This window comes from Oncorhynchus kisutch, linkage group LG8 (assembly GCF_002021735.2).
Source record: "Oncorhynchus kisutch isolate 150728-3 linkage group LG8, Okis_V2, whole genome shotgun sequence".
NCBI lineage: Eukaryota > Metazoa > Chordata > Actinopteri > Salmoniformes > Salmonidae > Oncorhynchus > Oncorhynchus kisutch.
The window spans coordinates 24190071-24212501 of NC_034181.2; the positions used below are offsets into that span (position 1 = coordinate 24190071).

At 43.6% G+C, this 22431-nt stretch overlaps 1 protein-coding gene across 3 annotated transcripts in view; it reads left to right on the top strand.

The window, feature by feature from the left end:
- The first annotated feature begins 326 nt into the window (after nucleotides 1-326).
- gpat2 (glycerol-3-phosphate acyltransferase 2, mitochondrial) overlaps nucleotides 327-22431 on the top strand; it is a 39014-nt gene continuing 16909 nt past the window's right edge. For 2 of the 3 annotated variants that reach the window (XM_031829875.1, XM_031829877.1), the window contains exons 1-9: nucleotides 327-471; nucleotides 3722-3831; nucleotides 9510-9620; nucleotides 12032-12105; nucleotides 12202-12312; nucleotides 14100-14222; nucleotides 16438-16537; nucleotides 17462-17595; nucleotides 17719-17818. In XM_031829875.1, the coding sequence (XP_031685735.1) occupies nucleotides 3760-3831; nucleotides 9510-9620; nucleotides 12032-12105; nucleotides 12202-12312; nucleotides 14100-14222; nucleotides 16438-16537; nucleotides 17462-17595; nucleotides 17719-17818 (825 nt within the window). In that variant the 5' untranslated portion in view covers nucleotides 327-471; nucleotides 3722-3759. Of the gene's footprint in view, nucleotides 472-784; nucleotides 1002-3721; nucleotides 3832-9509; nucleotides 9621-12031; nucleotides 12106-12201; nucleotides 12313-14099; nucleotides 14223-16437; nucleotides 16538-17461; nucleotides 17596-17718; nucleotides 17819-22431 lie in introns of those variants that run through there. The other variant, XM_020490254.2, reaches the window with a different exon arrangement.

Sequence of the window (22431 nt, forward strand, 5' to 3'; positions counted from 1 at the left end):
TCCCGCAACATCTGGAGAACCCCAAGGCCTATCTATGCTCTACTGCTATTTGTGGATTTTAGTTCAGCATTCAACGTTAAAATTACTTTTATTTTCATATATAGGCAATAAGTGAGGTGTTTGTTGTGTGTTTTGTTAACATTCAAATGGCACAGTATTATTCTCTATCAAGGACAGAGTGCATTTTAGCCCCAGTCTTGGTTCACACGGTGGGGAACTGACCAATTAAAACGTGGAAACTAAAAACAACACGCACAATCAAAACGGTCTGTTGATCCTCCGACTTCTGTTGACACGCCCACTTCTAGACAGAACGTATGCAATTACCCATACTTGGAGCTAGCCAGCAAGTTGGCTAGTTACATAAGCTAGCTGTGCAGGATAAGCGGTCATACGTATCATAGAGTAGCGTTGAACAACTTCAGAGGATAATTAGAAAAGGCGTTAATAAGAGAGAAAGAGCAAAGACAGGTAGGCTTATGTTGGGGCTCTGCCTAGTTTACGTTACAAACTAATTCCTGTCCACTCTGTTTTAGTACCATTTGATGTTTAGCTAATGATGCTTAGCCAGAGATGTACCCATGGAGTTGAATGGGAGAAAAAGGAAAAGACTGAGAGAGCAGGAATCAGGCACGTGCATAGATGGTCTTTCTGGGCACCTGCTCTTTCGCCCTCCTATAAGAAAAGTGCCCTTTCAGATTGGAGACGTTTAACTTTTTTTATTTCACTTAGTCCATTTTCTCTCTTATTTGAGTTGCCCATCAAACCAGCTCATTGCTAATTTTTTAATCTTGAAACTCCCTCCTCCTTCGCACCAACCCGTGCGCGTACTGTACTTCTCCTTGTTACTTGTCCTGCAGGCAGAAGCTTTCGGCGCCGAGCGGTAGTGTAGGCTACTAGTGGCCCACTTTTGATTTGCCTGTGTCATCTCACGGTCAGGAACAGGGAAGGCTTCAATTCGACTGTCAGTAGGCCTAAAAGGCAGATAACTCCAATCACAGGTAAAGACTAGTTAGATTGTTTCAACAGAATAGCAACCTAGCAAGATAATTAGCTGCTTTACATAATCTATACTGAACAAAATTACAAATGCAACATATAGAGTAGTGGTTTCATGAGTTGATTTAAAAGATCTGAGTCATTTTCCATAAGCAGACAAAGCTTTTTTCTCTCAAATGTTGTGCAGAAATGTGTTTAGTGAGCATTCCTCCTTTGCCAAGATAATCCATCCACCTGACAGGTGTGGCATATCAAGAAGCTGATTAAACATGATCATTACACAGGTGCACCTTGTGCTGTGGACAAAAGGCCACTCTAAAATGTGCAGTTTTGTCACACAACACAATGCTACAGATGTCAACATTTTTGAGGGTGCATGCAATTGACATGCTGACTGCAGGAATGTCCACCAGAGCTGTTGCCAGAGAATTTAATGTTAATTTCTCTACCATAAGCCGCTGTCATTTTTAAGAATTTGGCAGTACATCCAACTTGTCTCACAACCACGGACCACGTGTAACCACACCAGCCCTTGACCTCCACATCCAGCTTCTTCACCTGTGGGATCATCTGAGACCAGCCACCCAGACAGCTGATGAAACTGTGGCTTTGCATAACTGAAGAATTTCTGCACAAACTGTCAGAAAACGCCTCAGGGAAGCTCGTCATCCTCACCAGGGTCTTGACCTGACTGCAGTTCGGTGTCATAACCGACTTAAGTGGCAAATGCTCACCTTTGATGGCCATTGGCATCACTTAGTGTGCTCTTTATGAATTAATCCCAGTTTCAACTGTACCGGGCAGATGCCAGACATGTGGGTGAGCAGTTTTCTGTTGTCAATGTTGGGAACAAAGTGCCTCATGGTGCGGTTATAGTACAGCAGGCATAAGCTACAGGCAACAAAAAAATACATTTTATCGATGTCAATTTGAATGCACAGAGATACCGTGACGAGATCCTGAGGCCCATTGTCGTGCCATTCATCCGTCGCCATCACCTCATGTTTCAGCATTATAATGCATGGCCCCATGTCACAAGGATCTGTACATAATTCCTGGAAGCTGAAAATGTCCCAGTTCTTCCGTGGCCTGCATACTCACCAGACATGTCACCCATTGAGCATGTTTGGGATGCTCTGGATGTACGACAGCATGTTCCAGTTCCCACCAATATCCAGAAACTTCGCACAGCCATTGAAGAGTGGGACAACATTCCATAGGCCACAATAAAGTCTGATCAACTCTATGTGAAGGAGATGTGTTGTGCTGCATGATTCAAATGGTTGTCACACCAGATACTGACTGGTTTTCTGATCCACGCCCCTACCTTGTTCTTTAAGGTATCTGTGACCAAGTGATGTATATCTGTATTCCCAGTTGTGAAATCCATAGATGGGCCTAATGAATTTATTTCAATTGACTAATTTCCTTATGAACTGTAACTCAGTAATATCTTTGAAATTGTTGCATGTTGCGTTTTATATTTTTGTTCAGTGTACATTCGCTATGATCAGCTGATAGCCCACCCCTCTTTGCCCTCTCTGAGCATTAAGTTAGGCTATACGCTTGCTAGAAAGGAGAGTTGATTCAGGATGTGAGTAAAGTTAGTAATAAGGAAGGTAGAGTGAAATGTGGTGTGGAGAGATGCAGAATGAGGATGAGTAATTGTAGCTATGGGCTCAGGTTGATAGATGGTTGACTTTTGCCAACACTCCCTAGCCAGGACTGGGTGAGTAAATTTGTTTTGGGGGAAAGGTGTGTGTGTGTTAAGGCTTTAGCTGTAATTTAAGTGATAAAGCACATTCTGTGCATTTCAATCACAATCCTCTTCTGTTTGTTTTGTGCAGTGTCCAGCACATTACTGTTATGTATTCATAAAGTGTGCGTGCGTGCATGCTTATGGGTGTTTGTGCAAAATAAAGCAAATGCTTGTGTGTCAAGCTAGATTGGCTTCTAGGGTTACTATGGTTACAGCTTCACCCTAGAATAACCCTCATTCCCATGGGAAAGTCTGTATGTAAAGGGTGCATGTGCGTGCGATGCTTTCAGGTGTATTATCAGCAACAGAGGATGACTGGGTTGGCCACTTGCTCGGGCTCTGTCATCTCTCTCCTATTATGGAAGTCTGGCCTTATTATGTGATACTGAGAGGCAGGGGGAGATGTCAGTGATACTGATAGATGTTAGATGCGTCAGTGCACTCATTCATACTGTTTCTCTTGACTGTTGTCTTGTTTGCCAGTGAGTCTGCGTTATCTGTCTCTGAATGTCTTCACCAGAACACCATTTTTCTATTGATAACAGATGAACAGGAAAGTCTAATTGTAATGGCAGTTAAGAACAGAAACAGCCTCTTGTGTTTGAGCACCATTGTTTCAGCCTGTGAACTAACAAGTTGCTCTTCTGGTTAATGAATAGGTCTTTATATGTTGGCTAGGCCTTCTAAGTCAATAAATCCACCTTATTAGCGTAACATAAGTATGCTATGGGCTATGCAGAACATGGTCAGGTCCACTCGGGTCTGTAAGCTGTAGTTACATAGACCCGATGACAATCAAACAGGATCCAGCTCAGACCCGAGGGACAAGTTTGAATTTCAAACACAAACCCAATCTGTTCGAGTCTCAGGTATATCGTGTCCACCCGGAACCGTGAAGAGCTCTACAGTGTATGTGTGTGAAGTAAACCTGCTCTTAACCTGCCACCCTCTTTGTGCCTATAGGTCCCTGAGAGAGTGACACACCTGTGGAACGAACCACCATGGCGCAAGAGAGTGGGTATGGCTTTACTGAAGCCCTCATCTCCCAGGGCACTCAACAGAAGAGACCAGCAGTAAGAACACCCTTCTGCCTACAGTACACCCACCTACCTACCCACCAGGGGTTCCGTTAGGAAAATTTGGCGCCGGACATTTGACCGGCAACATTTTAATTTACCTGTCATTTGAGAAATTTACCGGACCCATATGCATTGGGTATGTAACCTGATTAGGGCATCCAACCACAGTGCTCAGAATGACAAATCACATTTTGTTTATGGTAATTAAATGTTAAATGGACATGCAAGTCCAGGATGCAACGATGTGCGGTTCTTCCTACTGAATTCAGATGTGCACTTCGAAGATGTTAGAATAACTGTCCACATGTACTTTTCCTCAGCCAACAAGACGAGTAACAAACAGAAAATCACTAGCCTATGTCAATCTACTATAGTACAAACGTTTACCTATTCTATTGGTCAGCTTGTCGAGAAAGAATTAGCCTATTCCAAACAGACTGGGACAGTTGTGGGATGATAGATCCCAAATTCATACAAACAGTAGGCTACATAAAAATACAAAAAATTATACTTTAAAAGGCAATGAGTGATGAAACCGATCAGACCGTTTAGCTTAAAATGTTGAAAAACAATTATTTATTCACATAATAAGCGCAGCAAAGCAGTAGGCTACGCGCAACGTTTCGTTCCAGAATGCAATTAGTGGGAAAACGCTTATTGTCAAAAGCGCAATGCACATGCGAGTGGTTTCATGTAACAGAGATGAACATTTCCTTAAACATTTAGAAAGAGGGGTGATCTAATATGCAACAACTAGCATGGGTTGTGCCTTTGGCTACCGGACAAAAAAAAAAGTTTATATAAAACAATTGCCTCCACGGATATGGTCTGAATTTTGACGAGGCGGGACAGTTGTGTCCCACTTGGGCAAAAAAACAGGGAAAATGCAGTTTTTTTAATATAAAATCAAACTTTCATTAAATCACACATGTAAGATACTCAATTAAAGCTACACTCGTTGTGAATCCAGCCAACATGTCAGCTTTTTAAAATGCTTTTCGGCGAAAGCATAAGAAGCTATTATCTGATGATCGCACCAGCAGTAAACAAAGGGGGTAGCATATTTCAACCCTGCAGGCGCTACACAAATGCAGAAATAAAATATAAAACATGCATTACCTTTGACGAGCTTCTTTTGTTGGCACTCCAATATGTCCCATAAACATGACAATTGGTCCTTTTGTTCGATTAATTCCGTCCATATATATCCAAAATGTCCATTTAAAAAGCGCGTTTGATCCACAAAAAAAACACCTTCCAAAAAACGCAACATCACTACAAAATATTTCAAAACATGCCTATAAACTTTGTCAAAATATTTCAAACTACTTTTGTAATACAACTTTAGGGATTTTTAAACGTTAATAATCGATCAAATTGTAGACTGGTCTATCTGTGTTCAATACAGGAATGAAAACAAACCAGAGAACTCAATGAACAGACAGACCTAAAAAAAAAAACATCTGAACGGTTAGTCCTCGGGGTTTTGCCTGCTACATAAGTTCTGTTATACTCAGACATGATTCAAACAGTTTTAGAAACTTCAGTGTTTTCTACCCAAATCTATGAATAATATGCGTATCTTATATTCTTGGCATGAGTAGCAGGAAGTTGAAATTGGGCACGCTATTTATCCAAAAGTGAAAATTCTGCCCCCTAGCCCCAAGAGGTTTTAAAGCAAGGTAAGACATGCTTCATAATGTAGTAAAACGATTAAGTAGGCTGTTTTCAAATTGCATACGGCCTCCATCTCATTGAAAGTGGTGTATGACACGCTGATGAAGCCTGCCTTCCGTTGCAAATGCATTTGCTGTTTTGAGATGTGTGTCGCTACAAGCTTGGCACACTTGTATTTGGGGAGTTTCTCCCATTCTTTTCCGCAGATCATCTCAAGCTCTGTCAGGTTGGATGGGGAGTGTCGCTACACAGCTATTTTCAGGCATCTCCAGAGATGTATGATCGAGTTCAGATCCGGGCTCTAGCTGGGCCATTCAAGGACATTCAGAGACTTGTCCCAGGTGGCAAACTCTGAAGAGTCTTGGTGGTTCCAAACTTCTTCCATTTTTAAGAATGATGGAGGCCACTGTGATTTTTGGGACCTTCAATGCTGCAGACATTTTTTGGTACCTTTCCCCAGATCTGTGCCTCTACACAATTCTGTCTTGGAGCTCTACGGACAATTACTTCAACCTCATGGCTTGGTTTTTGCTTTGACATGCACTGGCAACTGCGGGACCTTATATTGACAGCTGTGCCATGTACATTGCAAAATAGTTGGGGAGATTTTCAATGTACCGATTACATGGTTTATGAATTGACACGCAAAACTCCGAATTATTTATATATATATATATATATATATATATGGTTTGGAAAGTTGCTTTTAACATGTCAGCACTTTATCATTTTTCACAATGTGTTCTTACTGTACTGAAAACTTACTGTACTGAAAACTGGCTCATTTATCAGTGTCATACTGCAGGCTCTCTATTCAAGTGGATTGTCCCTGGCCCTGCTCAGCCTGTGGAGGATTTGCTAATATTTGAAAAGGCCTACCTGTGATTGGCTGGAGGAATGAGGGGAAGGAATATATGTACATCAGTGGAGGCTGCTGGAAGGAGTATGGCTCATAATGATGGCTGGAACGGCGCAATTGGAATGGCATCAAGCACACAGAAACCATGTGTTTGATACCATTCCGCTCCAGCCATTACCACTAGCCTGTCCTCCCCAATTTAGGTGCCACCATCTTCCTGTGATATACATGCATAATGATCTGCATGTCATTGTGTCAGTAAGGGGAGAGTCTTTTCAGTTAACACACACCCTCCCTTCCTCACACCCTCTGTCTCCCTCACTCTCATAAAGCACACACACACACACCACTCTCTCTCTCCCACAAACACACACTACTCCCAACTTTTAAAATTACAGGCACCAAACAGAATTGAAGGAGCACCATAAATTAATTCTTCCCTTTGAAATACCCCTCATGAGTAGCAGACTATTTCCTTTCTTCCTGTGCCAATTCAATTTGCCAAGTTACCAGGTTGTTAGCTAGCTGGGTAACATGACTGAACAACGTTGTCTGTTACCAAACTCATAATCAGCGACCCAGGATTAGTGTAAAAGGCCCGTGACATGGTTTATGAAATTATAGCAAATGTGCGCGAATCCTGATAGGTAGAATGAAAGGCATCTCTGGTAATATGGGTCATATTGTTGTCACTGGTTAGATTAGAGACAATATGTTTTCTCTGCTCCATTTTCCCTCTGGCACTCAGAGGCTACATGTCAGGGAACTTTTAAAGTCTACTCAGACTGGTCTGTGCTCCTGGTTGTAACAGGTGATGAAATTATACAATGTATCTCTCTGCTCCAATGTACAAAATATACAACTCTAACAACATAAGACTCGTCTGGGTCTGCATCCCCGCTCGCATCACAGTTAAATTGTATATATTTTTTAACAAAGTGAAGTGGATATTATTGCCTGCTGATTCAAGAGACTAGTGGCTGTTGCTTAAATTCAACTGAATTCATAAACAAAAGTGACTTGAGAAACATTTTAGAACAGGCGCCCGCAGGTTCTTTAGATCGGTCAGGCTGAAAAAGTCGCTAGTATCGTATGAGACAGTACTACGGTATTCTAAAATCTTCGTATCATGACATTTTGGTAACGTTATATTACCGTGGTACCGTGCTACACTTCAAGCAAGCCTTTGTCTGTTACACATGCGCACACACACAGCACAATACTTCAAATCAAATCAAATTTATTTATATAGCCCTTCGTACATCAGCTGATATCTCAAAGTGCTGTACAGAAACCCAGCCTAAAACCCCAAACAGCAAGCAATGCAGGTGTAGAAGCACGGTGGCTAGGAAAAACTCCCTAGAAAGGCCAAAACCTAGAAAGAAACCTAGAGAGGAACCAGGCTATGTGGGGTGGCCAGTCCTCTTCTGGCTGTGCCGGGTGGAGATTATAACAGAACATGGCCAAGATGTTCAAATGTTCATAAATGACCAGCATGGTCGTATAATAATAAGGCAGAACAGTTGAAACTGGAGCAGCAACACGGTCAGGTGGACTGGGGACAGCAAGGAGTCATCATGTCAGGTAGTCCTGGGGCATGGTCCTAGGGCTCAGGTCCACAGAGAGAGAGAGAGAAAGAGAGAATTAGAGAACGCACACTTAGATTCACACAGGACACCGAATAGGACAGGAGAGGTACTCCAGATATAACAAACTGACCCTAGCCCCCCGAGAATCCCAGTGGAAAGAGGGGAACCGGCCAGGCAGAGACGGCAAGGGCGGTTCGTTGCTCCAGAGCCTTTCCGTTCACCTTCCCACTCCTGGGCCAGACTACACTCAATCATATGACCCACTGAAGAGATGAGTCTTCAGTAAGGACTTAAAGGTTGAGACCGAGTTTGCGTCTCTGACATGGGTAGGCAGACCGTTCCATAAAAATGGAGCTCTATAGGAGAAAGCCCTGCCTCCAGCTGTTTGCTTAGAAATTCTAGGGACAATTAGGAGGCCTGCGTCTTGTGACCGTAGTGTACGTGTAGGTATGTACGGCAGGACCAAATCAGAGCGATAGGTAGGAGCAAGCCCATGTAATGCTTTGTAGGTTAGCAGTAAAACCTTGAAATCAGCCCTTGCTTTGACAGGAAGCCAGTGTAGAGAGGCTAGCACTGGAGTAATATGATCAAATTTTTTGGTTTGAGTCAGGATTCTAGCAGCCGTATTTAGCACCAACTGAAGTTTATTTAGTGCTTTATCCGGGTAGCCGGAAAGTAGAGAGCATTGCAGTAGTCTAACCTAGAAGTGACAAAAGCATGGATTAATTTTTCTGCATCATTTTTGGACAGAAAGTTTCTGATTTTTGCAATGTTATGTAGATGGAAAAAAGCTGTCCTTGAAATGGTCTTGATATGCTATTCAAAAGAGAGATCAGGGTCCAGAGTAACGCAGAGGTCCTTCACAGTTTTATTTGAGACGACTGTACAACCATTAAGATTAATTGTCAGATTCAACAGAAGATCTCTTTGTTTCTTGGGACCTAGAACAAGCATCTCTGTTTTGTCCGAGTTTAAAAGTAGAAAGTATGCAGCCATCCACTTCCTTATGTCTGAAACACATGCTTCTAGCAAGGGCAATTTTGGGGCTTCACCATGTTTCATTGAAATGTACAGCTGTGTGTCATCCGCATAGCAGTGAAAGTTAACATTATGTTTTCGAATAACATCCCCAAGAGGTAAAATATATAGTGAAAACAATAGTGGTCCCAAAACGGAACCTTGAGGAACACCGAAATTTACAGTTGATTTGTCAGAGGACAAACCATTCACAGAGACAAACTTGTGTTTTGGGAGTAGACAGAATAATAATGGATTTGGTCTCACTGATAGGGATGTCATGTAAACACATTCTACTGCCACTAGTTTGAAAGTCACCGCTCAAAAGTCCTATACAGTGACAATCCGGTTTGTGTTAGACATGTTGACATGTTTATGACATGTTGATATAAGATCATGTGTTTGTGCCGGACAATATAAGAACAATACCAAATATGAAGCATGTTGACTCAGAGTTGATGCTGTCGTCAATTTACATTGTGATTTTGTGTGTATGTTAATGCCATATCCCTGCATTCTCTCCCTGTTAGTTGTCGTGGGGGTCGAAGATCAAGAAGAAGCTGAAGACTGTAGCTCCCTACCTCGGCAAATTCAGACCATCTGTAGGACAATGTTGCCACCAGTGTACCCCTGACAGCCTGGTAAGTAGGGGGATGGAGAGCGAGGCGAGGTGGGTACTTAAGCAATAAGGCCCGAGGAGGAGTAGTAGTGCGTTGCTAGGTAACAATGTAAACAATGGTACTTTTTATGAATGTACAGGCCATGTGTATGTTGTCTCCAGTAGACGCTGCTGAGGGGAGAACGGCTCATAATAATGTCCGGAACGAAGCAAATGGCATCAAACACCTGGAAACCATTTGTTTGATGTTATTGATACCATTCCATTAAGTCCGCGCCAGCCATTACCACAAGCCCGTTCTCCCAAATGAAGGACGGTTCTGACTGAGAATATGTGGACAACTACACATACCTAGGTGTCTGGCTAGACTGAACTCTCCTTCCAGCGTCTCCAATCCAAAATTAAATGTAGAATCGGCTTCCTATTTCGCAACAAAGCCTCTTTCACTCATGCTGCTAAACATACCCTCGTAATACTGACTGTCCTACCAATCCTTGACTTCGGCGATGTCATTTACAAAATAGCCTCCAACAATCTACTCAGAAAATTAGATGTCGTCTATCACAGTGCCATCCGTTTTGTCACCAAAGCTACATATACCACCCACCACTGCGACCTGTATGCTCTAGTCGGCTGTCTCTCGCTTCATATTCGTCGCCAAACCCACTGGCTCCAGGTCATCTATAAGTCTTTGCTAGTAAAGTCCCGCCTTATTTCAGCTCACTGGTCACCATAGCAACATCCACCCATAGCACACGCTCCAGCAGGTTTATTTCACTGGTCATCCCCAAAGCCAACTCCTTTGGCGGCCTTTCCTTCCAGTTCTCTGTTGCCAATGACTGGAACGAATTGCAAAAATCACTGAAGCTGGAGACTCATATCTCCCTCCCTAACTTTAAGCATCAGCTGTCAGAGCAGCTTACCGATCACTGCACCTGTACACAGCCCATCTGGAAATAGCCCATCCAACTACCTCATCCCCCAAATGTATTTATTTTTGCTCTTTTTGCATCCCAGTATCTCTACTTGCACATCATCTGCACATCTATCACTCCAGGGTTAATGCTAAATTGTCATTATTTCGCCGCTATGGCTTATTTATTGCTTTACCTCCCTGATCTTACTACATTTGCACACACACAGATTTTTCTATTGTGTTATTGACTGTACATTTGTTTAACTCTGTTGTTTTTGTCGCACTGTTTTGCTTTATCTTGGCCACGTCGCAGTTGTAAATGAGAACTTGTTCTCAGCTGGCCTACCTGGTTAAATAAAGGTGAAATAAAAAAATAATGCAGATGGAAGAGAGAAAGCCACTTCACACTTTTGAGGTGTGCCCAGAGAGCGAGCCTATGGAGGGGGTGCCCAGAGAGCGAGCCTATGGAGGGGCTGCCCAGAGAGCGAGCCTATGGAGGGGCTGCCCAGAGAGCGAGCCTATGGAGGGGCTGCGCAGAGAGCGAGCCTATGGAGGGGCTGCGCAGAGAGCGAGCCTATGGAGGGGCTGCCCAGAGAGCGAGCCTATGGAGGGGCTGCCCAGAGAGCGAGCCTATGGAGGGGCTGCCCAGAGAGCGAGCCTATGGAGGGGCTGCCCAGAGAGCGAGCCTATGGAGGGGCTGCCCAGAGAGCCCTTTCTGTGTTTGCAAACTTTGCCGCATGAGGGTGGCAGAACGCCCGCAAAAACGCCTCTATTTACATGTTGCTTATTTCACTCTACTTTTGGATTATAATTGAATGAATGTATGAATGTCCTGCTTAATATATTGTTTTTGTCATCATTGCAAATCAATTACATTATACTTAAACACAAACTTCAACCAGTAAAATTGCTATTTGGCTAGCTTTTGCTACAGCTTATAATAAAGAGTGTTAGCATTCTAGCTAACAACTGCTGCATACAAAATATAATCTTAGCAACTGTTCAAGCTAGAATCAAAACATCATTGTAAGCGTATGAGAACCCAAAAAACGTATTAAGTTTAAAGTAATAAAAACGTAAATCTAAATGTTCAATGGGCGCAAATGGTGATGGCTTTCTTACTGCCGCCAAGAGTGATGTCAGTGTGTCGTGTACTGGAAAAGGGTCTATAGAGAGGCTATTGAGGTGTAACCATAGAGATGGGGTTGACCTGACACACAAAGCACATTTAGCAAACCCAGTCATGTCCTAATAAAAGGCCCCATTTAAATGAAGTCCTGAGAGGACGTTTACTGTTCACATCAGTCAATCTCTGCAGCAGTGGTGGCTGGAGGCACTTTAAATCAGGATGGGTTCATAGTAATGGAATGGTGTCAATCACATCAAACATGTTTCATACCATTCCATCACTCAATTCCAGCCATTATTATGAGGTGTGGTACTGGCAGTGTGTAGTCGTCTTTGGACTGGTCTAACCAACTAGGTTGTGTGTGTGTGTGCGTACACTTGCGTTTCAGGGCAAGAAGCTGGGACAGACCATACCCTCTCTGGGCTTCCATAATCTACTGAGTGTCAATGAGACCCACACCAGGTAGACGTAACACATATATTACACACACACACAGACCTCCACGGCCTTACACTGCATGCAAATACACAATGATGTGATGTTTCCTGGGCGTTGTAGGTATCGTGGTTGGCTGGTGAGGAGAGTGTGCTGTGTGCTGTTGGTCAGAGGCTGCAGGGTCTACCCTAGTCCTGCTACTGACAGAGTGGAGCGAGTCTCCCAAAGCAACAGGTACCTGTATGTGTGTGTTGTGTTGTTGCATGCAAAGGTACAGTTAACGCTTCGAACACACCGACGGCGTCATTGCATTTTGGTACACCAGAAGTACATTCATTTCCAATGAAACGCTGAGTTTGCTGTGCAGCATTGTGTTGCAGAGGCAGTTGCAGTGCTTTCGGTGTGGTGCAGATGTTGGATTTATTGAACGTATGCGTTAAACTATGTGTATACGGCTTGACAGAAATGGTAGCAGAAATGGTAGCAGAAGGTGAATTTTACTGTAGGTGAATGTAACTTTTGTTGCACACATATCCAGATGATGCTGCATACTATTTTGCCCATTGACGCTGTCGGTGTGTTCGAAGCGTAAATGTTTAACTTGCAAGCTCTACCCAACAGTACAGTTATCACTAAAAGAATAGTATAGCAAAAATGGATTGCTCCTACAGACATATAACAAATGGATCGCTATGTATCAAAACTCTCTCTCTCTGGAAAAAACAAGACCACATTAATTGAAAACCACTGGGACCAGCAGATACTCACATGCCAGTTTTAGGTACACCACCCCGTTCACGAAAATGGTTTGCTCCTACGTACAATGAGTCAATGTTAGAATAGGCAAAACGAGTGGCTTAAGCAACTTTGACCGTGGTATGATCGTCGGTGCCAGGCGTGCCAGATACAGTAACTCAAACGAATGCCCTCCTTGGCCTTTCTTCTTGACCGTGTCTAGGGTTTACTAAGAAGGGTGCGACAAACAAAAAACATCCAGTCAGCGGCAGTCCTGTGGGCGAAAACAGCTTGTTGAGAGGTCAAAGGAGAATGGCAAGAATCATACAAGCTAACAGGTGGGCCACAAATTGATAAATAACGGTGCAGTACAACAATTGTGGTCAGAACGGCATCTCGTAATGCATAACGTGTCGATCCTCGTCACGGATGGTCTATTGCAGCAGACGACCACATCGGGTTACACTCCTATTAGCTAAAAAATAGACGAATCGGCTCCAGTAGGCACACAATCACCAACACTGGACAATTGAGTGGAAAAACATTGCCTAGTCCGACGAATCTTGGTTTCTGTTGCGTCATGCTGGATGACAGTCACGATTTGGCGTAAGCCGCATTAGTCCATGGCCCCATCCTGGTTCGTACAGGCTGGTAGTGTACTTGTGTGGGGAATGTTTTCATGGCACACGATAGGTCCCTTGATACCAATTGAGCAACCAACATTTCCGACACCTTGTAGAATCCTTGTCCTGAATAATTCAGGTTGTTCTGGAGGCAGAGGGGGTCCGACCCAGTACTAGATGGGGGTACCTTATAAACTGTCCAGTGAGTGTATAAATGTGAATGGGAGTAATAGTGGCCAATAGCAGGATAAAATGGATAGATAATGGCAATCAATGAACAGCATCATAGTGGAAATAATAAATATAATCATTAAGGATTTTAGCAGGAGTGTAGGTGTGAGGGTGAGTAGTAGTTGTTAGCCTTTTAACAGTCTTATGGTCAGGGGATAAAAACTGTAAGAGTCTGTCGTTCTGAGCTTTGATGCACCGGTACCATCTGCCGGACGGGAGCATGGCGAACAGTTCATGTCTCGGGTGGCTGGAGTCTTTAGCAATTTTCTGGCCTTTCTCAGACACCCCCTTGCATGTACGTCCTTGATGGCTGGGAGCTCACCCAAGCTCAAGTGGATATGTGTGTATGAGTGCATGCATACGTGTTTGTGCACATGTTAAGTAAAATGGCTGTTTTGTCCTGTTGCCTATCCCAACGTGTGTGTGTTTCAGGGTTCAGAAGGCTCTCTCCTCACCAGACATAGCACCAGCAGGGGGAGACACCTGGGGTTCACTCACCCACCTTACCCCCTACATCCCCCTCATCAACACCTGCATCTCTCCACAGCTTCTACGGTGGGTCTGTCTGTCCGGCAGTGGGTGCGTCCCAAAAGGCCCATAGAGCCCTATCAAAAGTAGGGAATAGGGTGCCATTTGGGATTAACTCTGTCTGTTCCATAAATCTTGGAATTTGTTTTTGGAATACCATTGTCATTGAAATCCTGTCTTGGAGTTAATTTGACCTGCCTTCTGAATTTCACTGCCTTTCAGATTCTGTAGATGGTGGAATATAATGTAGTCCTGGATGGAATTGAAAATTCTCTTTTCAATTTCATCCCCAGTAGATATACTCGGTCATTGGAATTCTATTGTGGTTGTCTTTAACATCTGTCTACTTCTCTCCACCCGCGCTCTCTCCCCCCACAACTTCCATCTAATTTCCAGCCAGTGTCATCTGACCCTCTTTATCTCCTCTCTCTTTCTACCCCTCCCCCTCCGGGTAAATCCATTTGAATTCATTTACTTTTTCATAGCATCCCTTTTGATTTCAACAAAACTTTCAATTTTTGTCCATTGTAGAAGTGCTCTAAAGGTGACTTTTTGGACATTCAGGCTATAAATGTCTTCATCACTGGAAAATCTAAAAGTTTGATATCATTTAAAAGCTTACAAACAGGGTTGTCAAACTACAAAGAACTGATTAAAGTGATTAAATTGAAATGGGTTTACCCCGTGCTTTCTCCATATCAGTGTCATGTTTCTCCTATCCTTCCCTCACAAACACTATCTTTAGAATTCGAGCACTCCTGAGAGCTCTGTAAAGCAATTTGTGACAACTGCTGAGGTTGAAAGGGGTTTATAAAATAAATTAATAATTCATTGATTGAGCTCACATACAGCTATATTTTTATGGTTTGTCTCTCTCTAGGCTGAGTGTTGCTGAAGGGGTTTGTTTCTCTCCAGGCTGGGTGTTGCTGAATGCGTCTCTCTCTTTCTCCCCCCCCCCCCAGACTGGTAGGCTGGGTGTTGCTGAAGGTGTTTGTCTCTCTCTCCAGGCTGGGTGTTGCTGAAGGGATGTTTGTCTCTCTCCAGGCTGAGTGTTTCTGAAGGGATGTTTGTCTCTCTCCAGGCTGAGTGTTGCTGAAGGGATATTTGTCTCTCTCCAGGCTGAGTGTTGCTGAAGGGATATTTGTCTCTCTCTCCAGGCTGAGTGTTGCTGAAGGGGTTTTTCTCTCTCTCTTCAGGCTGAGTGTTGCTGAAGGGGTTTTTCTCTCTCTCTTCAGGCTGAGTGTTGCTGAAGGGTTTTTTCTCTCTCTCTCCAGGCTGAGTGTTGCTGAAGGGGTTTCTCTCTCTCTTCTCCAGGCTGAGTGTTGCTGAAGGAGTTTCTCTCTCTCTCTCTTCAGGCTGAGTGTTGCTGAAGGGGTTTTTCTCTCTCTCTCCAGGCTGAGTGTTGCTGAAGGGGTTTTTCTCTCTCTCTCTTCAGGCTGAGTGTTGCTGAAGGGGTTTCTCTCTCTCTCAAGGCTGAGTGTTGCTGAATGGGTTTTTCTCTCTCTCTCCATGCTGAGTGTTGCTGAAGGGGTTTCTCTCTCTCTCTCTTCAGGCTGAGTGTTGCTGAAGGGGTTTTTCTCTCTCTCTCCAGGCTGAGTGTTGCTGAAGGGGTTTTTCTCTCTCTCTCCAGGCTGAGTGTTGCTGAAGGGGTTTTTCTCTCTCTCTCTTCAGGCTGAGTGTTGCTGAAGGGGTTTTTCTCTCTCTCTCCAGGCTGAGTGTTGCTGAAGGGGTTTTTCTCTCTCTCTCTCCAGGCTGAGTGTTGCTGAAGGGGTTTTTCTCTCTCTCTCTTCAGGCTGAGTGTTGCTGAAGGGGTTTTTCTCTCTCTCTCTTCAGGCTGAGTGTTGCTGAAGGGGTTTCTCTCTCTCTCTTCAGGCTGAGTGTTGCTGAAGGGTTTTTTCTCTCTCTCTTCAGGCTGAGTGTTGCTGAATGGGTTTTTCTCTCTCTCTTCAGGCTGAGTGTTGCTGAAGGGGTTTCTCTCTCTCTCCAGGCTGGTAGGCTGAGTGTTGCTGAAGGGGTTTTTCTCTCTCTCTCTTCAGGCTGAGTGTTGCTGAAGGGTTTTTTCTCTCTCTCTCTTCAGGCTGAGTGTTGCTGAAGGGGTTTCTCTCTTTTTCCAGGCTGGTAGGCTGAGTGTTGCTGAAGGGGTTTCTCTCTCCAGGCTGGTAGGCTGAGTGTTGCTGAAGGGGTTTTTCTCTCTCTCCAGGCTGGGTGTTGCTGAAGCGTTTGTCTCTCTCACTCTCTCCAGGCTGGTCGGCTGGGTGTTGCTGAAGGCGTTTGGGTCAGTGTTCTGCAGTGTTCAGGTCAACCTGAACCACATGGCTCCCCTGCACAGAGCCTCAAAGCAGGTACTCACTCACACACGCACACACTGTCATACAGACATTTTGCCTGGTTACCCAAACTCCTTGCTCCGGCCAAATGCCCATGGACGTTAGAGGCTGGATCTGAGTACCTCCCCGACTATTTCTAGAACTCAAAGACATTTGAACCTTTCTTAGTGGTCCTAGAAACTGATGCGTTGGGCCAGAGCCAGAACGCACATGGGTAAAGCTGCATTTTGAAAATTCGTAATTGCCGTTGATACTCTGATTAGAGATGATCCAATCACTGATGACTTTATTTTGTACAACACCCCTCATTTTGACGTCACCACAAACGACTTCAACGATGGCAGTCTGACTGAAGTATGTAGTTGAACATAGAGCAGCGGAATAATTCAGTTTGAGTCGTCAGACAAGGTCGTTCTAGGGCTCTATATTAAATCAATAGTGATGGGGTCCCGAGTGGCGCAGTGGTCTAAGGCACATCTGTCACTACAGACCCTGGTTCGAATCCAGGCTGTATCACAACCGGCCGTGATTGGGAGTCCCATAGGGTGGCGCACAATTGGCCCAGCGTCATCCGGGTTTGGACCGGTGTAGGCCGTCATTGTAAATAAGTATTTGTTCGTAACTGACATGGCTAGTTAAATAAAGGTTAAAATAAACAAAAAATGTATTAAATGACGCTATAACCACAGTAAAATAAATGTTTTGAAGCTAATTTACTGCAATTCTACATATTTTAACAAGACTCATGACATATTTTAGGTGTACCTATAGGCTATTTAAGGATATTTTACCCCTCAAATAAAGGTTGCATCCCCCTAGGAAATTTTGGCGAACGCACACACAGACATTTTGATCGGAGTGTAAGAAGATATGTAGGTGTGTGTGTGTGTAGAAGGTCGATTGGAGGAATGAATGTGTGTAATGCGTTTTGTTTTTCAGGGTGCGTCACTGGTGTATGTGTGTGTGCCTCAGAGTATCGTGGACTATGCTCTCATCCCACTGGTTCTCTTCTGTCACAACCTGAGAGTGCCATACACACTCTGTCACCTACAGATACACAACAACTGGTTTAGGTACGCGCGTGTGCAGACACACACACACACAGACAGTCAGTGATTGACAAAAAGGCAACCTGGTATGGCAGTTTGGCTGCTCTACTCTTCCTGTCACCTGACTGGTATAACCTGTTCTTATAGGTCAGTCCTGCAGAGACTTGGCGTTGTCCTCCTCCCACCAGATCCAATCACAGAACAGGAAGCAGAGACCGACAACCTCTACTCATCAGTCATGACCTCCGTAAGTCTGTCTCCATCAACAAGTGGATTCGAGAGACCTTCGTACGTCAGGGGAAGGGGAGAAATGGAATTCGGGTAAAACACACACACACGTGCGCCATCTTTATTGCACTCCTTGGCATGCTGATGGCAGAACTTCAACCCGAACCCAGCCTGGCTCCATCTCCAGCTCTGTCCCCCACTGTCAGCCTCATTTACATCCCACACTCCAGCTCCATCCCCCACTGTCAGCCCCATCTCCATCCACCACTCCGGCTCCATACACCACTGTCAGCCCCATCTCCGGCTCCATCACCCACTGTCAGCCCCATTTCCATCCCACACTCCAGCTCCATCCCCCACTGTCAGACCCATCTCCATCCACCACTCCGGCTCCATCCCCCACTGTCAGCACCATCTCCATCCACCACTCCGGCAATATCCCCCACTGTCAGCCCCATCTCCATCCACCACTCCGGCTCCATCCCCCACTGTCAGACCCATCTCCGGCTCCATCCCACACTCTAGCTCCATCCCCCACTGTCAGCCCCGGCTCCATCCCACTCCAGCTCTGGTTCTACTCCCATTAACAGCAAGTCTGAATCTCACTAGAGAATCTGTGGCATCTGTGTTGGCTGGAGAGGAGAGAGGAGGAGGAAGTAAGGGGAAAAGGGAGGGAGGCAGTTGTGTGTGTATTTCTATTGGCTGTGCATCATTGTTAATAGACCTGCTAGTTTATTGAGTTCATTTCACAGGGCTGCTCTTCTGCTGGTCAATAGTAATTTAATTCACTCTGTATGAGAAGCAAAAACACAACTTGAGGCTCTGGCAGCATCTAGCTACTGCAGCTCATCCTATAGTATCACTGATCCGTCCTGCTGTGTGTGTGTGTGTGCGTGCGTGCGTGCGTGCACACACACACTTATGTATATATACTAGAGGTCGACCAATTATGATTTTTCAACGCCGATGCCGATTATTGGAGGACCAAAAAAGCCGGACGTTTTATTTTTTGTTGTTGTTGTAATAATGACAATTACAGCGATACTGAATGAACACTTATTTTAACTTAATATAATACATCAATAAAAATCCATTTAGCCTCAAATAAATAATAAAACATGTTCAATTTGGTTTAAATAATGCAAAAACAAAGTGTTGGAGAAGTAAAAGTGCAATATGTACCATGTAAAAAAGCTAACGTTTGAGTTCCTTGCTCAACATGAGAACATATGAAAGTTGGTGGTTCCTTTTAACATGAGACTTCAATATTCCAAGGTAAGAGGTTTTAGGTTGTAGTTAATATAGTATTTATAGGACTATTTCTCTCCATACCATTTGTATTTCATATACCTTTGACTATTGGATGTTCTTATAGGCACTATAGTATTGCCAGTGTAACAGTATAGCTTCCGTCCCTCTCCTCGCCCCTACCTGGGCTCGAACCAGGAACACAACAGCCACACTTCAAGCAGCGTTACCCATCGCTCCACAAAAGCCGCGGCCCTTGCAGATCAAGGGGAATAACTACTCCAAGTCTCAGAGCGAGTGATGTTTGAAACGCTATTAGCGCACACCCCGCTAACTAGCTAGCCATTTCACATCGGTTACACCAGCCATTAGGCTGATAGGCTTGAAGTCATAAACAGCTCTGTGCTTGCGAAGAGCTGCTGGCAAAACGCAAGAAAGTGCTGTTTTGAATGAATGCTTACGAGCCTGCTGCTGCCTACCATCGCTCAGTCAGACTGCTCTATCAAATCATAGACTTAATTATAACAACACACAGAAATGGCCTTAGGTCATTAATATGGTCGAACCCGGAAACTATCATCTCTAGAATAAAATGTTTATTATTTCAGTGAAATACGGAACCGTTCGGTATTTTATCTAACGGGTGACATCCCTAAGTCTATAAATATTCTTGTTACATTGCACAACCTTCAATGTTATGTCATAATTACGTATAAATCTGTCAAATTAGTTCACAATGAGCCGGGCTGCCCAAACTGTTGAATATACCCTGACTCTGCGTGCAAATACCTATTTTCCACCATCATTTGCAAATAAATTCATTAAAAATCCTACAATGAGATTTTCTGGATTTTTTTTTCTCATTTTGTCTGTCATAGTTGAAGTGTACCTATGATGAAAATTACAGGCCTCATCTTTTTAAGTGGGAGAACTTGCACAATTGGTGTCTGACTAAATACTTTTTTGCCCCACTGTATATATATATATTGTATGTATATATATAAAAATACCGATTTTCGATTGTTATGAAAACTTGAAATCGGCCCTAATTAATCGGCCATTCCGATAAATCGGTCGACCTCTAATATATATACACACACAGTTGATGTCGGAAGTTTACATACACATAGATTGGAGTCATTAAAACTTGCTTTTCAACCACTCCACAAATTTCTTGTTAACAAACTATAGTTTTGGCAAGTTGGCTAGGACATCTACTTTGTGCATGATGCAAGTAATTTTTCCAACAATTCTTTACAGACAAGTTATTTCACTTATAATTCAATGTATCATAATTCCAGTGGGTCAGAAGTTTACATACACTAAGTTGACTGTGCCTTTAAACAGCTTAGAAAATACCAGAAAATGATGTCATGGTTTAGAAGCTTCTGATTAACTTCATTTGAATAAATTGGAGGTGTACCTGTGGATGTATTTCAAGGCCTACCTTCAAACTCATGGGAAAATCAAAAGAAATCAGCCAAGACCTCAGAAAAAAATTGTAGACCTCCACAAGTCTGGTTCTTGGGAGCAATTTCCAAATGCCTGAAGGTACCACGTTCATCTGTACAAACAATAGTACGTAAGTATAAACATGGGACCACGCAGCCGTCATACCGCTCAGGAAGGAGACACGTTCTATCCCCTAGAGATGAACGTACTTTGGTGTGAAAAGTGCAAATCAATCCCAAAACAACAGAAAGGACCGTGTGAAGATGCTGGAGGAAACGGGTACAAAAGTATCTATATCCACGGTAAAACGAGTCCTATATCGACATAACCTGAAAGGCTGCTCAGCAAGGAAGAAGCCACTGCTCCAAAACCGCCATAAAAAAGCCAGACTACGGTTTGCAACTGCACATGGGGAGAAAGATCGTACTTTTTGGAGAAATGTCCTCTGGTCTGATGAAACAAAAAAAAGAACTGTTTGGCCATAATGACCATCGCTATGTTTGGAGGAAAAAGGGGGATGCTTGCAAGCCGAACAACACCATCCCAACCGTGAACCACGGGGTGGCAGCATCATGTTGTGGTGCTTTGCTGCAGGTGGGACTGGTGCACTTCACAACATAGATGGCATCATGAGGCAGGGAAATTATGTGGATATATTGAAGCAACATCTCAAGACATCAGTCAGGAAGTTAAAGCTTGGTCGCAAATGGTTCTCCCAAATGGACATTGACCCCAAGCATACTTCCAAAGTTGTGGGAAAATGGCTTAAGGACAACAAAGTCAAGGTATTGGAGTGGCCATCACAAAGCCCTGACTTCAATCCTAGAGAAAATTTGTGGGCTGAACTGAAAAAGCGCGTTCGAGCAAAGGAGGCCTAAAAACCTGACTCGGTTACACCAGCTCTGTCTGGAGGAATGAGCCAAAATTATATTGTGGGAGGCTACCCAAAATGTTTGACCCAAGTTAAACAATGTTTGACCCAAGTTAAACAATTTAAAGGCAATACACTCAATTAGCATTTGGTAGCATGTGAACTTCTGACACACTGGGAATGTGATGAAAGAAATAATAGCTGAAACAAATCATTCTCTCTCCTATTATTCTGACATTTCACATTCTTAAAATCAAGTTGTGATCCTAACTGACCTAAGACAAGGAATTTTTGCTAGGGTTAAATGTCATGAATTGTGAAACTGAGTGTGTAAATAAACTAACGACTTCAACTGTGTATGTATGTACATATATCTCACACATTCATAATCCACTTGTCTGTCCTGCTATATACAGTGCCTTGCGAAAGTATTCGGCCCCCTTGAACTTTGCGACCTTTTGCCACATTTCAGGCTTCAAACATAAAGATATAAAACTGTATTTTTTTGTGAAGAATCAACAACAAGTGGGACACAATCATGAAGTGGAACGACATTTATTGGATATTTCAAACGTTTTTAACAAATAAAAATCTGAAAAATTGGGCGTGCAAAATTATTCAGCCCCTTTACTTTCAGTGCAGCAAACTCTCTCCAGAAGTTCAGTGAGGATCTCTGAATGATCCAATGTTGACCTAAATGACTAATGATGATAAATACAATCCACCTGTGTGTAATCAAGTCTCCGTATAAATGCACCTGCACTGTGATAGTCTCAGAGGTCCGTTAAAAGCGCAGAGAGCATCATGAAGAACAAGGAACACACCAGGCAGGTCCGAGATACTGTTGTGAAGAAGTTTAAAGCCGGATTTGGATACAAAAAGATTTCCCAAGCTTTAAACATCCCAAGGAGCACTGTGCAAGCGATAATATTGAAATGGAAGGAGTATCAGACCACTGCAAATCTACCAAGACCTGGCCGTCCCTCTAAACTTTCAGCTCATACAAGGAGAAGACTGATCAGAGATGCAGCCAAGAGGCCTATGATCACTCTGGATGAACT